The 22,517-nt window shown below is 35.8% G+C and overlaps 1 protein-coding gene across 1 annotated transcript in view; it reads right to left on the bottom strand.

Annotated features, from left to right (window-relative positions):
* The window catches only part of ATM (ATM serine/threonine kinase), a 63,183-nt gene that overhangs the window by 12,185 nt on the left and 28,481 nt on the right, over positions 1-22,517 (bottom strand). Inside the window, exons 30-53 of the mRNA XM_034060052.1 lie at positions 22,230-22,404; positions 21,523-21,687; positions 21,026-21,158; positions 19,962-20,057; positions 18,478-18,649; positions 17,967-18,108; positions 17,132-17,308; positions 16,564-16,738; positions 15,315-15,396; positions 14,833-14,988; position 14,444; positions 13,810-13,896; positions 12,958-13,046; positions 12,761-12,863; positions 11,560-11,708; positions 9,244-9,348; positions 8,608-8,727; positions 6,318-6,552; positions 5,528-5,695; positions 4,152-4,265; positions 2,920-3,137; positions 1,953-2,160; positions 901-1,014; positions 356-514 (exon numbers count right to left, since the gene is read on the bottom strand). Of these exons, the coding sequence (XP_033915943.1) occupies positions 356-514; positions 901-1,014; positions 1,953-2,160; positions 2,920-3,137; positions 4,152-4,265; positions 5,528-5,695; positions 6,318-6,552; positions 8,608-8,727; positions 9,244-9,348; positions 11,560-11,708; positions 12,761-12,863; positions 12,958-13,046; positions 13,810-13,896; position 14,444; positions 14,833-14,988; positions 15,315-15,396; positions 16,564-16,738; positions 17,132-17,308; positions 17,967-18,108; positions 18,478-18,649; positions 19,962-20,057; positions 21,026-21,158; positions 21,523-21,687; positions 22,230-22,404 (3,343 nt within the window). The remainder of the gene's footprint in view (positions 1-355; positions 515-900; positions 1,015-1,952; positions 2,161-2,919; positions 3,138-4,151; positions 4,266-5,527; positions 5,696-6,317; positions 6,553-8,607; positions 8,728-9,243; positions 9,349-11,559; positions 11,709-12,760; positions 12,864-12,957; positions 13,047-13,809; positions 13,897-14,443; positions 14,445-14,832; positions 14,989-15,314; positions 15,397-16,563; positions 16,739-17,131; positions 17,309-17,966; positions 18,109-18,477; positions 18,650-19,961; positions 20,058-21,025; positions 21,159-21,522; positions 21,688-22,229; positions 22,405-22,517) is intronic.

Genomic DNA, 22,517 nt, shown 5'->3' with positions numbered 1-22,517 from the left:
GAAAGATACACTGCACAAGATTAAATACTTAGAATAGATGTTATCACTCAAAGCAGGAAAAATACTCAATTCAGTATTATTTTGTGTATTTTTAACAATAAACCCGCTTAATTCTCCGTTGCATCTAAAATGCCTTTTACAGAATCACACATCAAGGACATTTATCACAAAACTCTTTGCTGTTTGTTGCAGGAAATGTTTTGCTCAATCCCATAATTACTCCTTTCAATAATAATTACCAATGTATGCACAAAAGCAGGGTTTCTTATTATTAAAGCACTTTTTTCCTCCTCCTACTCTTTCTTAAAAAACAAGGACTGAATCTGATTGATAGAATAGAAATTTTTGTAGTCACCACATCCAGCTGGGAGATATCTTTCGGTGCATTTTTCATTAACTTGTTTCTTCCTATTGCATTTTGTTTTGTGAGGAGTTCATCTTTGTTAGCATTTGCCAAAGCTAGTATTATAAACAAAGTATGATGGGGATGATCCAGTGAAATTCTAGCTATTAGCTGTCAAGAAAAACAATAAGATCTCATTATTGAAAGCTGCACAGAAGAAAAAAAAAATCACATTAAAAATCATCAATTCTTTTGAACTTCTAAGTTTCCTAATAAATAAATAAAAAATAAAACTTAGACTGCATTTCCACAGCTAAAATACATTCAAAACATACTCCTATATCTGCATAAGGCTATTCTTAAACAAGGAAATTAATTAAATAGGAAGGAAAAAAGTCCCCAGTCCTCTTCCCCTCTATACTGATTTTTCAGCACTCATTGTTTATACACATTTATCACCTACATAACTCCTTTAGCTGTAATTGCACAAAGGAAGATACATATCATTTAGAAGTATGTGAAGCCAATTATCTTTAGATACAACAAGCGTAAATTACGTTATTCAGAACTTCATGAAATCCTAGACCACCCATCAACTTGGTTCCCATCCGGGCAGCCAGCTGGTACATCAGAGGCAAGAATTTGTATGAAGGGATCTTCTTTGCATTTTTCTGTAGTAGAAAAAGTTCAGTTAGAAAGCTGTATGAAACACAAAAAAACCTGTAATCACAAAATACCAGGTAAGGGCTAGCTTTTTTGGTCTTGCTTTTTTTTAAAACTGGGAACAATCATTGCTGTATGATCAAATAGCAATCCAGCAAGTATCACATCATCTTGGTCCATGTCTCCTAAGTGCTGCAAGTCCTTCATAAGAAAACTATTTTCTATTCTATCAGAGCAGAGCTTAGATATGCTGATTCAGAATTTATTTCCAGATTCTTTGTGGCAAGAGACAATCCTAATTAACACATACAATCTAGTTTAAGGCATGGGACAATTGTTCGTTAAAAATGAGTACAGAAACACTTTCTATTTTTTAAAGTTAATTATAATAGAAAGCAATTATACAGACCTCTGCTATAAACAATCATTCAGGTAAGAACTATCAGATTTCCTGCATGATTCTAGAAATGATGGAACCAGCCTGAGAACTGGTTCTAGACCAGGAACTTTACTGGTCCCTGTCTACTGTGTTATACAGACACTCTAAAAGTATATCCTTTCACCTAATATTATGTATAATATAAGTTAGAACAAAGTACTAAATGATGCTGGAAAACAATAGTCTTCCAAGGTTTGTAAAGAACAAGGTGACAACAGTGAACAGATCATGAGATTGTCATACTGACTTAATCATACAGACTTGTTAGATTAAAATGCTAAATTAAATTGAGTTAATTTAAAATACACTGTGAATTATAGCTCTTTGATGAAAAACTAACTTATAAGCAATGACTGAAAAAAATTATTTTTGACGGAAAAGTAAAGGAGATATACAGGAAAGCATACTGCACAGCACCGTATTTCATCTTCTAGAAACAAGGAGGACAAGAAGAAACATGGATAATACCATGTCAAAGCATAAGGAAAAGCAACATCAGGCATATACCTTCATCAGTTCATTGACTCTATCAACTCCAGAATTTTCAAGCCATAGAGAACAGAGTCGAAAGATCCACATATCATGTTCTTCTCCACTTAGTAAACAGCTGATATAGTTCTCCACTGCTTTACACAAGAAACGTTTACGATCCTCCTTTAGGGCATGCATGGCACATTCATCCAGTTGAAGTTCTCGCTGAACTTTCACTGTATATCTGTGTAAACAGAAATTATTTTTAAGCAACAGATTAACTCTTAATGAACTTACAGCAGGTCTGTCACAAGCTCTCTCACTAATTTCACATTTTTTAACTTGCTTTGTATGTACAAGCACAATAAATTAAACAACTGAGAAACCAAATAATGGGAGCTACTCCTTTAGCGTATGTCCACACAGACCCACACTTTAAGTAAATTTTCAGTGGCTTTGTTTTTCTTTTTAATGATTTAGTCTCAGTATTGGGTCATAAATGTGAATATCCAATACTGATCACTTCTGTAAGGACTTTAGTTTCCAACAGCTGAAGTTCAATTTTTTCTGCTCATTTGCAACTGCATTTACTAAATCTTCAAGAATTCTGTATTAAGATGAATTCTACTCTTTCACCAAACATGAAATGGAGAAAAATTTCAAAATTATTTATTTTCACTCTGTAGCATTCTCTCCATCAAATAAACTGAACAGATCCAGAGAATAAATGTGAATTCTGGGCCATGACCATCTGTGCTGTTTAATTGTTGTAATTCTCCTTGGCTTAGTTTTCGCCCACATGACCTACCTAGCTCCTAGACCATGTTCCAGCACGTTTCAGAAACTATTTGCAAGAAGCACTACAGATTTGGCCACTATTTTGTGCAGAAGGAAAAAATCAGCTGTAGAGATGTGACTCGTGCTGTACCACTTGTTCAGAGAATTAGTAAAGATGGAGCCTTTGATAGCTCCATAGTCACCACCTCTCCATTTGAATGCTCACCTATTTGTCTCAGCTTTACACTCCTTAAGGAGAATGACCTCCTCCTGGGCCTTCTTCAGTAATGTCTGCTTATTTTCAAACTCTGAGGATTTCATGTAATTCTCAATTCGCTGGTACTGATTATCTGAGAAACGAGCCAAAGACAGGAAAGCCTTCATCTTCCCTTTCTTCAGCTCATCACTGCTGTCTCCACTGTGGTTTGAAGCAACTTCCACAGCCTAAAAGGGAGGTTACAGTAAAGATGTGAGTGATAATCAAATTAATAGTGCTGCACAATACTTGATTAAACTCATTATCAGAGAAAACCAAAATGGTTGAGGTTGGAAGGGACCTCTGGCAGTCATTGTGTCCAACCCCTTCACTCAAGCAGGGTCAGCTGCTCAATCAGGTTATTTATTGTTGCCTATGATGGCATATGTATGCATATAAAATAAACCTACCAGGCTGAATATTTTTCTCTTACTTGAATTTAATCTTTGAGGAGTGTTCCAGTGAGAACAGTCAAAAAGGTTATGTTGTACAAAACAGCTGTAATAAGCATACAGAAGTCTCCCACAACTATCTTTTAGAGTAACTAAACATGAAGTTTTACAATAGTTTTATAATAATTTTACAACTTATATCACATAAGATGGTAAAAAAGGCAGTCCCAAAAATGCCAAAACCAAAAGGAAATTGCATGTGAAAGTCTTTGATTCAAATCTTCAGAGTGAAGAAAGCATGTACAAAGTGACAGAGAATAGCAACTATGGAGAATTTCACAAGTTAGCATGAAATAAAGAAATTCAGAATGGACAAATATTAATAAAAATATTTCTATTACTAGGAGTTAAAAAACTACAGTATTTAGAAATACCAGAACAAGACTTTCCAGCACTTGGCAAAAGAATATTACAAATACAATACCCATACTGAAAATACAGTAAGTGAATGATCTGTCCTGAAAGGGAAAATATGGGGATGGATTGGAATAGGAAAGGAAAAGGGGACTAGTAGTTGTAATCACTGCTCTTCTAAACTAATATTACACAGAAGTTTTACTGGGAATTTTATAAAGCCACATTCTGAATATTTTATAAGATTCAGTGTTACACAATACTACGTGAATACTTTTATAAAGTCGTTTTCAATCCAGAAAAATAAAGGCTGCATTGAAAAATGTATTGCCATTTAACACCGTATTTTAGCACAGCATTATCTCCAAGACTGTACATTTCAAAGACTGGATGCACCTTTTCTAAGTATTTCTGCATGATGACTGTAGGGTTTTCCAAGCACGTTTCTGCTAACCAGGTTCCACATAGCCTCAGACACTCTGTATAGATCAATTTCAGATGAGGATCATTCTCAACCTTTAGGAAAGCAAGTTTGGGGGGGGGGAAAGAAACAAAGAGGGAGACATCAAATAAAAATACCTTTTACATATAAGGTAAGTAATTTACAAAGCTTTAAAACCCTTAATATAATTCAATCACTTGGATCTCTGAATGTAATGTATCTACAGAGTCATTTACCATCCACATCTACAGCAGTCAATAACCTTAAATCACATTCACATCCTATGTGAGTAAAAAAGAGAACATATTTTTAAATACCTGAGTTTGAACAATGAAAACCAGAATAAATCAATGATAAAATGTAATAAAAATTAAATAAATTCACAGCATGTTTCCGGGATTGTATTTGCTAATGTCCCCATTTAATATGAAATACCATAGCACATTCTGTAGGAAACATTCAGGAATTGCAGTAACTGTGTATGATCATTAATTTTTTCAGGCAGACCTCTACATGGGAACTTGATTAAAACTGCTCCAGAAAGATGATGGAGCAGGTTTCCAAAGAGTATTTTATCAAAAGGTCTACATAACTTCACAGGTTAAATAATAGAACTACTAAAAGAGGTATAAAAGCTTTTGCTTAAAACTACCTTAATATGAGTGGCAGGTGGCAGATATGACACCAATATTTCAACAAGTTCCAGGAAAGCACATGTCAGTAAGACTTTAATCAGAAGTGGACAAATTAGCAAACAACTACTGACTATTAATTTCCAGCAAGAGAGATTCCATCACTTCTTTGGACAAACTGGTCACAGTATTTAGAGGTAAGGAATTTTCTTCCTATATCTTAATCTACTGGCTACACTCTTGGTGATGTTCACCTTCACAGCCACAAAGACACACTGAATCATTTTAGCTAGCTGTTCACTAGGACCTTTCTTGCAGTTACACTCCAGAAAATCAAAACCCTCCCTGTAATTCTGTCTCAGGTGAAGAACTTCCTACTCATCTAAAGCAATTCCTATTGGCACAATTTTCCAAACTATTGAGGTCTCTATGACTGGTGGCTCTTCCTTTGAGAATCTTTCCAGTCATCTGTGCTGTTCAAAAGATACTAATCTTGAGGAGGCCATGAACAGTGAACACAAACACTGATGATGATACCAAGTTATGCAGAAAACAAGGAGAGATGAAGAACTGTAGACAAAAAATAAAGGACAATAAATGGAATAAAGAATCCTGATGAAATTACAAGCACAAAAAAAAGCAAGGCATGAAAGGGGGTAAGAGACTTCCCATAACTTTACAGATTATATAGCACATACCTGAAACCAATTTGCATCTAATTTTTTTATCATACTTTTAAGAATATTCAGTGCAAGACTCTCTTCCTTTTTAGCCCAGAAAACCTGAGCTTCTTCTAGTTGCCATTCAGAAACTCCGTATCCTGTTGGATTGTGTTGTTTGATCTGAAACATAGCCCTTTCTGGAAGCTGAAATTGAAAAAACACTATAATCAATTCTTTAAGAGAAATACATGTATCTCACAGCATGTTTTGTTTTTAAGCTCCATCTTCGTTTGCTCTACTTGTGCAGCATATTCTGCCTAGCCAATGCTAAGAATTTATCTGCAGCAAAGAGATGAAGTTATTTTCCTATACTTGAGGAAATCCTGATTTGTAACAAAAATGGACTATGGAATTAAACTTGACAAACCCCAAAATAATGTATCACGTTCTTTCTGCAGCTTTACTCTGGAACACTATAGCAGGATGATGCAAGTGGAAGCTGGATATATAAAGCTGCACCAAAAATAAAGTACTAGAGCTATAAGAATTCTTCTAAAGTACTACGGCTATAAGAATGCTACACATTCTTCACTAATGTTTTCTTTCTGATATTATATTCCTCATAGAGTAGCTTACAGTTATGAACAAAATTCAGACAACATAGCCATAAATACAATTAATGAATTAAGTTCTACATAGTTTAAGTCTCCAACTGATTATTGAATACACTTAGAATACAGTTCATCTTTGGTACTGTTGAAAAATGAAGTTCTTTTGAAAACTAGCAAACTAAACATCCATCACTGGTCTTTTCTGCAATTTGTACCTGTGTATTTTTAGCAGTTCTTGCCAATCTAGACAGCTCCACTAGATGTTTGGTCAGGATGTCTTTAATACATTCTCTTTTGGTGTTTTCGTTTTCCTTTTCAAGCAAGATGTCCAAAACTACAGTGCGCAGAGCCATGACAGGTTCCTGGAAACAGAAGTCGCTGTCCTTGAGAAGCTGGGACTGCCTCTGCCATTTCAAATAAGTATCATTCAGTTGTTGAGTAGTAACAGACCTGTAATTGTCACAAAAAGAATACACAAGACTTGTTATTAATTCTTGCTAAATATTAGTGAAATGCAAAATAAGTAACATAAGTAAATTACTGAGGTAGTTCACAATCTACAGTTCAAAACCAAGAAACAATCCATCAAACCCTACAAGATTAATATGCAGAATAAACTGGCAGGCTTCCAGTTTTAAAAACCATGAAGATTAAGATATCAACATTAGTAAGGTGAACTCCACCGTAAACATTCTTGAAAATGCATCAAAACCTGTTGTGGTTAAAGGTCTATCAGCAATGGGAATCACCTTCAAACACAGGACTACTTGAAATATTAGAGAGCAAGATTCTTATTTTATTATATAGGTCATATATAGATCAAAATAAGCATATATTCTAGACCATGACATTGTAGCTGTGTAGGCTGTCATTATATGTATTATTTTCTTAGACAATTCATTAACTGCAAATAGCAATGGTTCATAATGTCCCGGACATGTTAAAGGAGTGTAGGGTAACTATTAGTTAGTAAACTGATTAAGGCTCTGTAGCATCTCCCATTTGAGGAAGGGCTGAGGGAGCTGGGCCTGCTCAGGTGGAGAAGGCTCCAGAGAGATCTGATCAATATTTATAAGTATCTGAGAGGATGGTGCCATGAGGATGAGGCCAGACTCTTCTCAGTGGTGCCAGGTGACAGGAGAGGAGGCAATGGGTACAAAATAAAACACAGGAAATTACACCTGAAAATGTTTCTGTGAGGGTGGTTGAGCACTGGAATACGTTGCCCAGTGAGATTGTGGAGTGTCCTCCCTTAGAGATATTCAACAGTCATATGGACACAATCCTGAGCAATGTGCTCTAGGTGACCCTGCTTGATCAGAGAGGTTGGACTTGACCTCCATCGGTCCTTTCCAACCTCAACCAGTCTGTGATTCTGTGAAACAAATACCACTGCAACAGAAAAAAGCCCAATGTTAATAGCACTAGAGATACAAATACTCTCCTATGATTAAAGAGTAATGTTAAGAATTCTGACAGAATATTGATAGTTGTGGTGTTCCATGAAGAAAGTCATTCAAACTGAAACAACTTTCAATAGATCTACAAGAATCACTAAGGAAATGGAAAACATTTTTAGAAAGGAAACTAGAAGAGAATAACTCAGTTACTTTAGTAAAACAAAGGCTAGAAGATATGATAGCTACCTTGGAGTATGCTCAAAACAAAGGAAATAAAACAATCATTTCATATACAGTATTGGCATAATATCCTATCATAGAATCATAGAATAGTTAAGGGTTTGAAATGACCTTAAGATCATCAGGTTCCAACCCCCCTGACATGGGCAGGGACACCTCACACTAAACCATATCACCCAAGGCTTCATCCAACCTGCCTTGAACACTGCCAGGGATGGAGCATTCCCAACTTTCTTGGGCAAACCATTCCGGTGCCTCACCACCCTCACAGTAAAGAACTTCTTCCTTATATCCAATATAAACTTCCTCTGTTGAAGTTTGAACCCATTACCCCTTGCCCTATCACTACAGTCCCTAATGAATAGTCCCTCATCAGCATCCTTATAGGACCCCTTCAGATACTGGAAGGCTGCTATGAGGTCTCCGTGCAGCCTTCTCTTCTCCAGGCTGAACAGCCCCCACTTTCTCGGCCTGTCTTCATATGGGAGGTGCTCCAGTCCCCTGATCATCCTCGTGGCCCTACTCTGGACTTGCTCCAACAGTTCCATGTCCTTTTTGTGAGGACACCAGAACTGCACACAATACTCCAAGTGAGGTCTCACGAGAGCAGAGTAGAGGGGTAGGATCACCTCCTTCAACTTGCTGGTCACTATAATTAAAACTAAACCACAAATAAATCTAGTCTGGAAATAAAGAAAATCTAGATTTGTCTTCACATAGTAAAACTAAAATCTACATAATTTTAAAGATAAAGTTTGAGATGTTAATGAGTAAATTTTGTTGAGGCGATTTTATTTTTGTGCTAGACTTGATTACCAAAAATGTGAAAACTCAAAAAGGAGTAAGAAAGAAGCTTAAAAAATACCTGGAAAACAGCAGACCTGTATTTTCCAACTCTCCGATTAGCTGTAGTCTGCAAAGAGTCGGATATAATGAATAAACAGACTCAAGACTGCCTTTGCACAGCTCTTTTACTTCATTCACTCTATGGATTTAACAGAGAAATACTAAATTAGGTTGTTTTAATATTCACAAGTAATTCCAAATATCCATAACATAATTTCCTTATACATTAATAGAATTTAACCAGCAAAACTATTCCGTTCAGAATTATTCATATTACCATAAGAGTTCAAAACTTTAGCTTTTTAAATAAATGAAAACATTGTAAGCATGTATCAACTCCAAAACACAAGTGACAGCTCAGCTAAAGAGTAGTCAGCATTCAAATCCACTTAAGAGGACCATAAAGTAAATGATGTACGCTACAGGACATGCATTTTCAATTAGCACACAAATTGTATAGGCACAGAAGACAAACTGAAGCTAAAAAAAACAACAAAAAAGCTTAGAAATGAAGCTGCACTACAAAAATATTCATTAATTCTATGCACCAAGTCTTTATTTAAGCCCATAAAATCCCACAATAGTTTTTTAAACATAACTTGTGACTACAAACACTCCATCTCTCTCTAACAGCACAATATTTGCATGCAGTTACCTGGCGTCTTTAAGACCATCATAGAAAGCAGAGAATTCCTTATCTCGTAAAGACTGAAGAGCACCATACAGTGATTCATGGTACCCTGGTCTGCTTGCTTCATTGCTTAGAAAAAAACAAAAGTAATATAAAATAAAAGAAAAATTATAGTTCTTTTGCAAAGAAGTCCATTTTACCTTTATGACAAATATTTTTAGTGGTACATTTTCTGCAGTTGGATGGATTGTTGTCTTGCATGATAATCAATAATAATGCAACCCTTTAAATTTTAAATAAATTTAGTATTTTGGGTTGGAGTAATCCCAGGCACAGCTACAGGTTGGGCAAAAAGGAAATTCATGGTAGTCCTGTGGAGAAGGACTTGGGGGTGTTGGTTGAGGAGAAAATGAACATGAGCTGACAGTATGTGCTCCCAGCCCAGAAAGCCAACCATATTCTGGGCTGCATCAAAAGAAGTGTGACCAGCAGGTTGAAGGAGTTGATCCTACCCCTCTACTCTGTTCTCGTGAGACCTCACTTGGAGTATTGTGTGCAGTTCTGGTGTCTTCAACATAAAAAGGACATGGAACTGTTGGAACAAGTCCAGAGGAGGGCCACAAGGATGATCAGGGGACTGGAGCACCTCCCATATGAAGACAGGCCGAGAAAGTGGGGGCTGTTCAGCTTGGAGAAGAGAAGGCTGCGTGGAGACCTCAGAGCAGCCTTCCAGTATCTGAAGGGGGCCTACAGGGATGCTGGTGAGGGACTCTTCATTAGGGACTGTAGTGATAGGACAAGGGCTAATGGGTTAAAATTTCAACAGGGGAAATTTAGATTGGATATAAGGAAGAAGTTCTTTACTGTGAGGGTGGTGAGGCACTGGAATGGGTTGCCCAGGGAAATTGTGAATGCTCCATCCCTGGCAGTGTTCAAGGCCAGGCTGGATGAAGCCTTGGGTGTGAGGTGTCCCTGCCCATGTCAGGGGGGTTGGAACTGGATGATCTTAAGGTCCTTTCCAACCCTAACTATTCTATGATTCTATGATTTTACAAATTCAAGCTGTGTTTTTAAAACAAAAAACAAGAATTGATAGAATGTTTGGAATACAAGATGTTCAAGGTTGTATCAAAAATATGGCACAAAACCAACTGCACTGTAAAAAAACAATCATAACATTTCTCACAATGTTATGCTAAAAAAAATAGGTTTGTATGTAAGTAACTTCAGTTCAGGATGTACAATTTTTACATTTAACTGCAGAAATACTTCTAAAAGAAATAAATAAAGAAAATCAGAAGGCTGAAAAAAACCCACTGAACCCAGAGTTCAATTCACTTTTCTCTTTGTCCTTTTCACTTTTCCTTCTGCTTCTCTTGATCATCTTCCATGCCATCGCATTCTCTCTCATCTAACATATTATTTTTGTGATCCTGTATTAAAACTGAATATTCTATTTGCATAAGACGTTTATAACCGAAGAGGTTTACACAAGCCCTAATCCAGAGACAAAGCAAGCCCACCTATATGAATTTTATTCTGCCTGTGGCATGACACATGCCATTTGACAGTATCTGTCTGTGAAGTCCTTCAAGTGCTTCTAAACAATGATCTAAAGACAGTGCAAGAGGAAAGAATGAACACACCAGGAGCATGTTTCCCAGACCCATCTCTTTGTACAAGCCTTTGGAGAAAAATCCTCCATTCTCCTGACTAGTAACAGTTAACAGAAAAGGAGTTTCTGAAGACCCCATTCCATAACTTCTGCTTTTGGGAAAATGTAGCATATCTACTCTGTATTCCTCCTAAAATGTGTGATGATGTAGCTGTATTAGGAAGACTCAGAGTTCATACTAGATCCTAGCCAGTCATGTAAAATAACTAATGCCAGGGATCCAACATTACACAAGAGAGGAGATTGCTCCTTACAAGGGAGGAGCCATGAATCAACACTGGTGTTTGCTTATCGAGGTCTTGATAACCTCTTGTGGCTTACCAAGTAATATTTTCCCCATTTGCTTATAAATTAAGCATTTAAAACTATTTCTCCCTCATAGGTACTTAAGACACACCTATCTGAGTCAAAATGGAAAAATTTCGGTTTAAAGTTATGGACAATCAAAAAGAAGAATCAACTGTGTACAATTTCCCAAGAAAAAGAAGAGTGATGTGCTTAAAGGACAGGCAGGTCTAAGTGAAAAAAGATTACTTTTCCATTAAATGATTAAGATAAATTAGGTGACCTACTTCATAGAAATTATATTCTACATTATCCTTTTGTTTGGAACTAAAACCACTGCCTTTCACTTAAAGAACTAGCAAAAAAGTAAGTCAGTTTACTTGACAGAAGAGATATCGTCCCACTGCGTAGTCCTCCATGCTGCCTGATAGCGTATTTCCTGTAGTTCTGCACTCCACTCCGTGTTTTCATGTTCCAGTCCTTTTAAATACATGGAAAGAGTGTGGCGAAGGCCAAAATTCTGCAAAACCTGGAATTAACAAAATTACTGAAAGTTGGTTTTCCTCCTTTAATAAATGGAACTGGTTTTTTAGAAGGCTTTGTTTTAGCTTTGGAAACAAAAGAAGCCTTTGGGGGCAAAGAAGGATGGTAAGTATTTCTAAACTCAGCACTATATAAGGTGAAAACTTTTACACAAAAATGACTACTAATCACGCTATGATAACTGCAACCCCAGAAAAAGAGTTTTGTTACTACTGTGGCTGGCATTTTTTTGAAATGAACTTCCATGCTGTGTTTCAAACAAACTATCTGCTCCCATTTCTCCATTTCATCATTCCTGGGCAGTAAGTCTAAACTGGTTTTACTTCTAATTAACTGTTTTTTCTGGTGGGGGCATTTGAAAAAGTTTCCCAGCATGCTAAAACTAATAGTTGTTTGCAGACCATAATGACTATAATTGTGACCACTTATCCACATGTGTGCAGCCATTATGAAGGAGGAACACAATGGAAGTTTTACAATTATACTAAATTATTTGGGGTAGAAAAAGAAAAGTACCTTAGGAAAATGAAATTATGAGAAACACAGATACACCTGTGCGATGCTATTACAGAAGTGGTGTAAATATTTTTAGGATAAAAAGTCAACATATTTTTAAGGGCTTGAAACAAGACAACATCAATTCTATTTATTCATTTTATCAGACATAGCACAGTTTCAGTACAATAGTTGCCACGATGGAGAGGTTTAAAGAATGAGATAGCAAAAATAACCGATTACATTACTTCTTATATGCTGTCATTTTACGAGCTGGCCAAATTCTGTATAAAATTAAATATATTTATTTTGAAATATTTCACAAAATTCATTACCTAAAATAGGGATTACAGGTGAGTGACAAGAGGACTAGAAGCCTTCAGGTTTTTAGGACAAATATTAAATTGCCTTATATTATACGGTTTGGATGCCTACAACAGTGGGCTCTTTTTGTCCTAAAACAATTTTGCATTTACTACAAATGACTCTCAGTATGATGGATATAAATTCTTACATTCATTTCCTATCATAAAATAAAATTACCTCTATTATTCCTGCCTGGTGAGTAGATGGTGAGAGGCTTGCCTCAAGGTCACGTGTTACAAGGGCTTTCTCCCATACTGCTTCATGCTCATAGGTTCTTATCCTGTTGTAAGTTAACAAGAAGTTTTCAATTAAGTTCCTTACTAGTAAATGAAAGCAATGACTTTACAGCACATATGAACCTTAATAAATCATACCGTGCTAATGGCTGTAATATTCTGCCTCCACCACAACCATACAGACTGTCAGGTTCTCCAATGCTTCTATATATGTCCATGAGAAGGTCCTAAAATATGTGCCATAAACCAAAGAATTACCTCTTTGCAATCAGTTCAAGTGAGTTTTATATATAGCACATATATTTAGAAATACTAGTCCTTCCATTAACATGTTGTTATCATTACTTAATTTTCCTTTATCATTGCTTATTTTCCTTTATCTGAGCCTGGTACCACCACAGGAAGACAAGTTTTGTCATCTAGCAAAACTCCTCAGGACCATCTAACTTTTGTGCAATGTTACCAAAAACTAGCACTTGACCTTAAGCGGGCAGGTTGAAAAGTAAAAGGCAGTAACACTGAATGAGCATCAGACATACCAGCTAACCCATGCATTTTAAACATATGCAAGCACAGTTCTGGAATAATGAACTAAGCAGTAACTTAGACAAGACTATCAGATTTTATCTATCAAATAAACTGGATAATACTACTTTGGCTTTGATCATTACAACTTGCTACACCACTTGCTGACTTTTTAATGGAAGTATCTCTCTAACAAAACAAACTGAAAAATAGTTGGCTGGTGACCACCACAAGGTTAGTTTTTTTGGGAACAGTCTGCTTTGCTGCCATTTAAAATGCACCAATTAATTAGTTTCAGAAGAACAAATACTCTATTTAACTGGAAAGGCAATTGAGTCCACTTTTAATTAGAACTTTCAAATATTGTTTTTGAAGTTCAACTAGATCTGACTTCAGCTCAGATGAAACCTGCTAATTGTATTTCTATGAGAAGACTGCTTTCAGATTATGAAGCACACATATTACCTGTAAACTTAGGCCAGTTTCTTCTTTGCTTTTTTCACTCAAAATAGTAATAGTTGTTTTTTGACTTTCTTCTTCAAATGCCAAACTCTTAGCTGCTTTAAAGGAAGACCTAAAAGAAATGTTTCAACCAGTAAAGTTAAATGAAATTTCATGCTAAGAACTAAGATTCTGAAACAACACTTAAGCCCAACACACTGGGCCCAAATACAAAATGCAAGATCAGGCCTGTTGTATCCTCAGGTTATTCAAAATGGCTCTCCACCAGAATAACAAAGTATTCAGCTGAACTATCAACATCAAGGGATTTCAAAATCAAGGTGGTTTTGAGAAGAAAAAAATCCTGCCCCACTTTATAATATCTAATCTTGCTAAATCACACTGCTTTTGTGAATGCCTGAAGCAAGAATGATCTCTTTTGGGAAAGAATAAAAGCAACTATGTAATATGTATGCTTATCACCATACTTTTGTAATACATTCACTGCCTTAGAGCTATTTGTTGCCAAAGTGAAGCTAGCAAGCTAGCCCCATATATTAATCTTGCTACAATGGAAGACAAACATAATTGTCTGTTACAGAAGAAATCTCCTTCTACAAGCATCATTCAGGTCTACCCACACAATTCTGGTCATTACTCTGTGGATTCACTTCTGGCCATAATTTAACCACTAGCACACTATTAATTATGTGAAACAGAATCTGAAAAGTGTTCAATATAAAAAGTGGGAATCAATACATTTAGTATTCAGAATCATTACCTTTAGTGAAGTTTTTCCAGAACACACACTACTAAGAAAACATTCTGGTTAGAAGTCAAAATGACACTATTTTGAGTGTATCAAAGCTAGCAAATTAGCAAGGTTGGGATCACACTGGCAGAAACATTTTCGATGTCAATACACACATACAGTTTTTTTTTTAAAGTTTCCTTGACTTCTCAATGTAATAAAATACTACTGGGACACAGAAAACATGAACCATTACACCCAAAATGTCAAAAAGGAGAATTTCTCAAGCATTGTACCTTTCCTGCTGTTTGTCTCTATTTATCTTGTCCGCATAGATTTCTGTGTAGAGCAAGGCTGTGAAGTGAGCAGCACAAGACTGTGCTGCTATAGCAACCTCAAGATAATTCAGATCTAGCCAGAAGCTGTCATCAAAAACTGTACCTGAAACAGATCTGATTAAATAAAAACTTCAAGATTGCTGTAACAGACCTTCTCTCTGACGTTAAACAAAATAAATCCAATCTAAAGGCTAATTTTATCTTAGTCCCCTCAAAACCCATACCACAAAAAGTTTCTCAGACAAAAAGTTTTTAGAGGAATCTTTCAGCGTGTAGTGCTAGCCATATCAATTCTGTAAGAAATGCAAGGTCACTACTATATCCTCAGTTCTTTGAAATGACATGGTCTCTATCGCAACCTTGTCCTTAATCTACAGTGTCAACTGATCTGAGAGAGTCATAATTAAATTAAAGCAACATTTTGGAAAGCTATAATTTACCTGTTTTGTCTTCTTAAGTAATCAACAACAGCAAGCATGGCTCGTCGAGATACTTTATCCAAACTTTTAAAATTATGGGTTTCTGGATCTGGGATACAGATTTCAAAAGAAAGAACATAATGAACTTTCATCAGAACATAACCATTTAAAAGATAAGAAGGTGTATTTCGTACTCTAGAAAAACACTAAAAAAGCTTGCTTGGACAACATTTCCAAAAATAAATTAATAGTTTGTCACCAAATGTAGCTCCTCTCCTTATATGTTGTTAGTGACATTACAGTAGTTTATGCTGCAATTTTCTTTATCAAATTATCTTTGCATTAATAATGTATACTATTGCTCCTTATAGAATTCAGAGATCATCCAACATCATTGCACAGCTCTTCCCTTAGGCCTGAGACATAGAAACTTATTCCAAAGCCACAGAAATACTTTTTAGTAGCTTTACTGTAGACTTTATAACATGCACGCTTGTACAAAAAACACTATTTCCCACATATAGAAACATACTTTTAAAGAATTTCGATTTCCATGCCTTGCTCCTAGTTTTCAAAAACACCAAACAAACAGATGGCTACAAGCTGTGTTCTGGTCATCAGGTTAATAGTTTTTTTTTTTCCTTTTTCTGGACAATTTTAATTAATAAATTACAAGAAGCAAGAAACAGGCAAAGTATAAGCAAAGGTTTGATTAGTACTATGCTATAGTAAGATGTAGAACTACAAATCTATGAAAAAGTAAGTATCTGGGTGTTTTGTGTGTTCTAATAGACAGAAATGAACAATGCTTGCTTTCCACTGCTACCAAAACCTTATAGAAGGAACATCACCTCCTTCTTTGTACATCATCTCCCACGTGCTTAACATACATAGACATATAGTGGAGCCATGTGACTCCCAGTTCCTAAAGCACCATGACATTTTGCTCTCAAGAATCAGATAGGAATTTAACTGCCAATTGGTCATTTTGAGCAGCAGTCCATGACTCAGTCTCACAGCACACATCTGATCACATCTAAATTCAGCAAGTAAAAAACATTATGCAGTGGTGAATAAGGAAAGAAGCTTTACAGAAGAAACTACTTGGGTGCTGCCAATGAACAGGTATCTCCACCAAAAAAGATTAAACAATTGTACAGAAGCTTCCAAAATCCTGTCTGCCTGCAAGTGCACATCATGTCTGATGTCAAATAATAATCTTTTCACAACCAGAATCCTTCTTTCAGATGCAACAAAAATATTATATTACCTGAATCTGAATTTGAAGGTGTAGTAGATCTACTAGATGAGGCAAATCTGCAACAGGCTGTAAAAAACTTCTGAATATGAATGGACAAAAGATTTCTCCAAGATTCATCCGAGTCATGAAGAAGGATATCATGAATCAAGTACGGAAGCAAAGTTTGACACAAGTCTGTTTTTACCTAGGAAACAATCATGCACAGTAGCTGCTAAGAAAAACAACCAAAAGCCTTTCTTTCCCAGGTTATAATCAAACTGACAACTACTCAAACAGCTATTGCTTAAGAACATGTAATATGAAAAATATAAACCACTCAATGGAGCTGTGCTGGCATTCAGTTAAAACAGTCATGTAAAGTTCATCTATGTTTACAATTGTCTCAAATCTTGTATTTCAGGAGTGTATTTTACAGGTATCTGCAATATCTGACTCTAAAACACCTCAATTAATGTTAAGACAAAGTAGTAACTCAGTAGCAGAAAGTACTATTTGCTATCAAGATGAGTAATAATGTATTTTTATGCATCACATATTGCTTACATGTACATACACATATATGTATAATTTAGCTCACCTCACATAGTGGCTTCATTAGCTGCAGAACTTCATTCTGCACACCCCTACTGTCCAGTATTGAACTAGTCAGGCGCTTGATCCAGGTCTCATGACTTTCTCCGAGAGGAATCCATAAGTTTGCATCATCCAAAGATTCTAAAGGAGCCTCTGTATCATTAGCAGGTACTACAAGAAACTAGAAGGAAAATACATAGACTGCAAATTTAAACAAATTCTACACATTTGAGAAAAGATACTGCCATCTGCACAGATTCAAACATATTAAATATTAACTGTGTTTTAACTGATTGACAGTATTTTTTCATGTAAATTTAATGTAATTTTTCATGTAAATATAATTTTGTTCATGTAGAGCTTTCCAAGGAAATATGAACATCAATATGAACATCAAAAGGAAATATTAACATCAATAAGGCCACATTAGACATCACATTTAGGTTATAAATCAAGTTTGAAAACTTAATTATTCACTATTTATGGTTCTTTCTGACCTATCTTCCACTGACTTTTTGTATTAAATAATACTGGAATCCTCAGAAAGAATGTATTACATTACCAAGTAGATAATCAAAAATTGTCTGTCTCATGATGAAAGTACACAGCTTTCTAATGCCAAAATGGTAATTTCCTATGTAAAGAAGCCACATATGCTGAAACAGAAAGGAGCAACTGATGGACAAAAGCAATCCCATTCGCAATTTGACTGCAATCTGAATCATACATTCAGCAAAGCCTATCCCAAAAACATTTTCAAATTTACTTTTTTAAAAATATGTATTTTCAAGTTTTCTCTGCCCCATATCCATCTAAATAAGGTATATCAGAAGAAGTACCTTTTTCCTAGATATTCTGAAAGGCTGTAGATAGATTAACATGGGATCAGCTTTATTTTTATAAACTTCCCAAAATTCACTGCCAGACTTGGTGGCTAATATGTTTTTCAAACAGGAAACAGCAGCAGCTCTAACATCAATACTGAAAGAGTACAAAATGTTGTCATTAATTTCATTCAGATATTTTACTTTTAAAATCACCTTTATATGTACACAAAATAAGTAATTCTGCAATCTAAAATGTCCATCAAATCAGAAAATTGTGGGCTAGGGTATGCCATTGCATATTTTATTATAAAGTAAAGTCTTGGTATTTACTCCACAGCACTGCTACCCTTTGGCTCGAGCCCAACTGTAATATTTCTAAGAAACATCTGAGCCTGACTGGATAACAAATATAAGCCTTGAAGACACACATCACTGGACGTTAATTCTGAGGTGATTTGAGCAATGCACAACTTAGAAACTCCCAATAAGCTCTGAATGAAATAAATTAAGCAAGTGTACTCACCAGTTATCTGTTAAAGCAATATTTATTTGAGTTAACATTATGAAGACCCACTGGAGTTTTCTATCTTCAAGTAATTCCACTGCTTTAGAATCCTGTGCATTTTCAGCACGCTGAAGAGCTATGGTGGAAAAATCCATTGGACCAATTTCTCCCAAACAGCTTCCAACAGCCTCTGCAAATGCAGGTAATTTTATAATCTTATGCATGCTAAAACAAGGTCCCACACTAAAAGTTCCAATTAATGCAAACTAATTTTGGAACTAAGATTATTATGGGGTAAAACCTGCAAAGATTTATAATCACTTGAGGAACTTGATGATTAAAATTACATGCATATAAATTTTGCAGCTTAAGACCCAGTTAATATAGTTATGCTCTCTAACTCAATCTTCTAGGAGTGCCTATGGCTCTGGGTTTTGCAGTTTAAATCACATACAGATTTTATATTTGCCTGTGTCAGAAACAGGTAACTGCAAAAGGCCACGAAGAGACACTCATTTTCATTCCCTAAGGGTATGATAAATATAAAGAGTAGCCTCTAAACTCAGTGAGAATTAACCTATATTTCACACAAAATGATAGTGTGTTCCTCACTTGTTTTCTAGAAAAAAAAGTGTACAAAACCATGACTACATACAATAAAAAACTAAACCAAAATTTACCTTAAAAACAGCTTAAAAAAACTGTTAATGTTAGGTGTTAATGTTTGTCAGAAACAAATCTATTTCCCTGCTCTTTCCCCCATAATTGGCAAGTGTCTTGAAAATGTTTCCATTTTCTACAACATTGTATTAGCCACCAAAGCAAATAAAGAACAGACTGAAGATACACAGGCTGTATTTTTAACTAAATTTAACAAATCATCTAAGAAACAAGAAACACAATACAGAAAAAGTTGAAACATACAGCTTGCAAAGATGCTGAAGTATGTATCATCCTGAAATCACTGTGAGCTTCGGGTGCTCACCATTTGTATTTATCAGTTATTAGTGTTTTACACAAGTATCTATTAAGGAAATGTTCTCATTACTTGCATTTCTGTCTAGTTTAGACATCTAACTTCAGTAAACATCATGGAGGTACTCCCTGCCTGGGGAAGATGGGATTTGGGAATTAGCTCCCATGCTTTCAATCAAACATTAATCAGGTACTCAGTAAAAAGTGAACAATTTTAGTAATGCATAAGAGGCTTTAAGATGGAGAATTTTCAGTTCCTCCAAGACGTGCCTTTCAAATTTTCAGATAAGTTCTCTTAAAATTTTGCTTACTATTTCTCAACTTAATGAAGCAATCCATGCAGCAGCAGGTGACTCTTTACTGAGTATAGAAGAGACCAAGGTCTAAACTGATGAGAAATTAAATTATTAGTCAAGAAATTAAGACATATGCTAAAAAACAGTGGAAGTAACATTGAAAGTGGTCACACCTTCAACCTGGGGTTTGCAATGGAAGCCTTAGGATGCCTGTGAGACGAATGAACTTACCTAGCACTGCTTTTTCACCTGTACGGTTAACTGCCATCTTGGCTAGCTGCAGTAAGTTCACCACCAACTTCACTACTACACAATCCTCTGGCTTTTCTATCATTCAGAAAGAAAAATAAACCCAAAAATCTTACTGTGTATTTGTAACGTGAACATATTAGAAGAACACACTGCTTTAGAATCTTTTATCTATGAATGTCAACATGCCTTATTAATGGTGAAGTTGGTATTAAACAGTACATTGAAAAATCAAGCATTTTTTCTTACTGATCATGTCTTGAAAGAATTTTTATGCATTTGACTATGCCAAAGAATACCCAAAACTAGAATAACACAAATGTTATTATTTTCAGTATTTTGATGTAGAAAGGACCATTAAATACATGAAATATCAGTATCAGCATAAAAATACTATTTGAAATAGTAAAATCACACAATGTGACTCCACTGACAGAACTTAAGCCAGTATCAATGTTTCTGTTCTAAACACAAAACCAAGGAACATCCCAAAATAAAGGTTTCTGCCAGAAACCTCACAAAATTTGACTAGCTGTATAAACTCCCAAGACAGATACTTTCCTACATATTTGCTGCCTGACTGGGGTCTCTTTTTTTAAAATAAGCATTTGATTCTGCTGTTTCCAGGAACAGTCTAGTAAAAATATGACGATCTGCCAATGGAAAAAAGAATAAAAACAGAACTTCTTTAAAAAAACTCCTGCTGCCCTGTTGATTGGAATGGAAACATGGAATCAGGTTTTATGTTTGTTGACATTTTTATAAAAATGAATACATGAGTCCAAACAGCAGTAATTTCTTTCTTAAACATCAGCTTTCAGAATACCATTTTATAGCCTTTATCAGTAACTGGGTTTTTTAAATTCTTTTTAACAGCTAAAATACTTCTACTAATGTTACAAAAGTGCTTCATAGACTTTAAGGCAAAATCAAGGCATCAGGCTCATCACACATGTCCACCCGCCTCCAAAGGAGTAAATATTTCTTCCCAGGTTTCGCCCATCATAATTTAATATACGATAAAATACAAAAACAGATGTCACTACCCTGGAAATTTTTCAGGAGATCCTTCATCTGATCTTTATGTTGTTCCAATTGTTTGCGTAAATCATACAGTCCTTCAAGTCGTGTTAAGGGCAATGAATCACAAACACCAACTGAGAGAAAGTGATTTATTTCCTGCAAAGCAACATTTTGTATCAAGCACATACAGCATACAAATAAAAGCTTCAAGTAAAGGAGTGGCTCTCGGCAGTCCACAATGTGGATATCATAGAAACATAGAATAGTTAGGGCTGGAAAGGACCTTAAGATCATCTAGTTCCAACCCCCCTGCCATGGGTATGAATAGATGCAAAATAAATGGAGACCTACAGACACCTTGATGTCTGAAACTAGCAAGAAAAAGAATCCACATGTCTAACTTAAATCTTTTTCAAGATTTACTCTTTCTCTAGCCATACCCATAGCTAGAGAATTTCCTTTTGAAAGTCTGCATTACAAAAACCACTCTGCCATGAGATATATTTAAAAATGTAATTACCTCTAAAAGAGAATATGGTCCTTTACTGTATTTTATTTTCTGTTGAGTTGCTCGCAAATCTTTAAAAGCGGGATATTCAGGAAAAGGATCTAAGCATTTGATTGCTTGGTAGAGATTTTCATTATCCTTGTTATCTATCACCAGATACTTCAACAAGCCTAGGACCTGAACATAAAAAGTAAATGAAAACCAAAAAATACAAACATTTTTGAGCCTTGTTTGTGTGGCAAGGTTTTGGTAGCTGGGGGCTACAGAGATGGCTTCTGTGAGCTGCTGCTAGAAGCTTCCCCCATGTCCAATAGAGCCAATGCCAGCTGGTTCCAAAACATACCCACCACTGACCAAGGCCAAGCACATTAGTGATGGTAGTAGTGCCTCTGGGGTAACATAGGTAAGAAGGGCAAAAAGTTACTGTGCAATACCAATTGCAGCCAGAAGGAGAAGTGGGAGTATACAAGAAACAACTCTGCAGACACCAAGATCAGTGAAGGAGGTGCTCCAGGCACTGGAGCAGAGATATATTCTCCTGCAGCCCATGGTGCAGCCCATGGAAAAGCAGGCTGTGTCCCTACAGCCCATGGAGGTCCATGGTCGAGCAGTGGACCCCACACTGCAGCAGGTGAACATGAGTATAGATACAGCTTTAACAACAGTGAACATGAACTGAAAAGCTAATAGCTAAGGAATAAGCAGCAACTCAAAACTACCTGTTCCTGAATCTCAGGTTGTTCCAGGGCAAGAGGTATTAGGGTTCCTACAATAACATGAAGGTGGCTGTCCAGGGCATCATTGCAACATGTAACTGCTGTGTGGCAAACGTGATGAAGAAGATCACAACAGAGTGAAAAGCTGCGCACGGATATGTCTCTGATAGTTACAGGTCTGTCACAAGAAACAAAAAGTGAAATTAAAGAAACACAAACTGTCATTGTCTCAAGTATTAAACTATTATACAACAAGAAAATATGGGGAGAAAGGAGGAATATAAATAAACT

The sequence above is a fragment of the Melopsittacus undulatus genome, chromosome 2 (assembly GCF_012275295.1).
Source record: "Melopsittacus undulatus isolate bMelUnd1 chromosome 2, bMelUnd1.mat.Z, whole genome shotgun sequence".
In the NCBI taxonomy this organism is placed as follows: Eukaryota; Metazoa; Chordata; class Aves; order Psittaciformes; family Psittaculidae; genus Melopsittacus; species Melopsittacus undulatus.
Note: the sequence above shows the minus strand (reverse complement) of the source record. Positions and strands in the feature narration are given on the sequence as shown.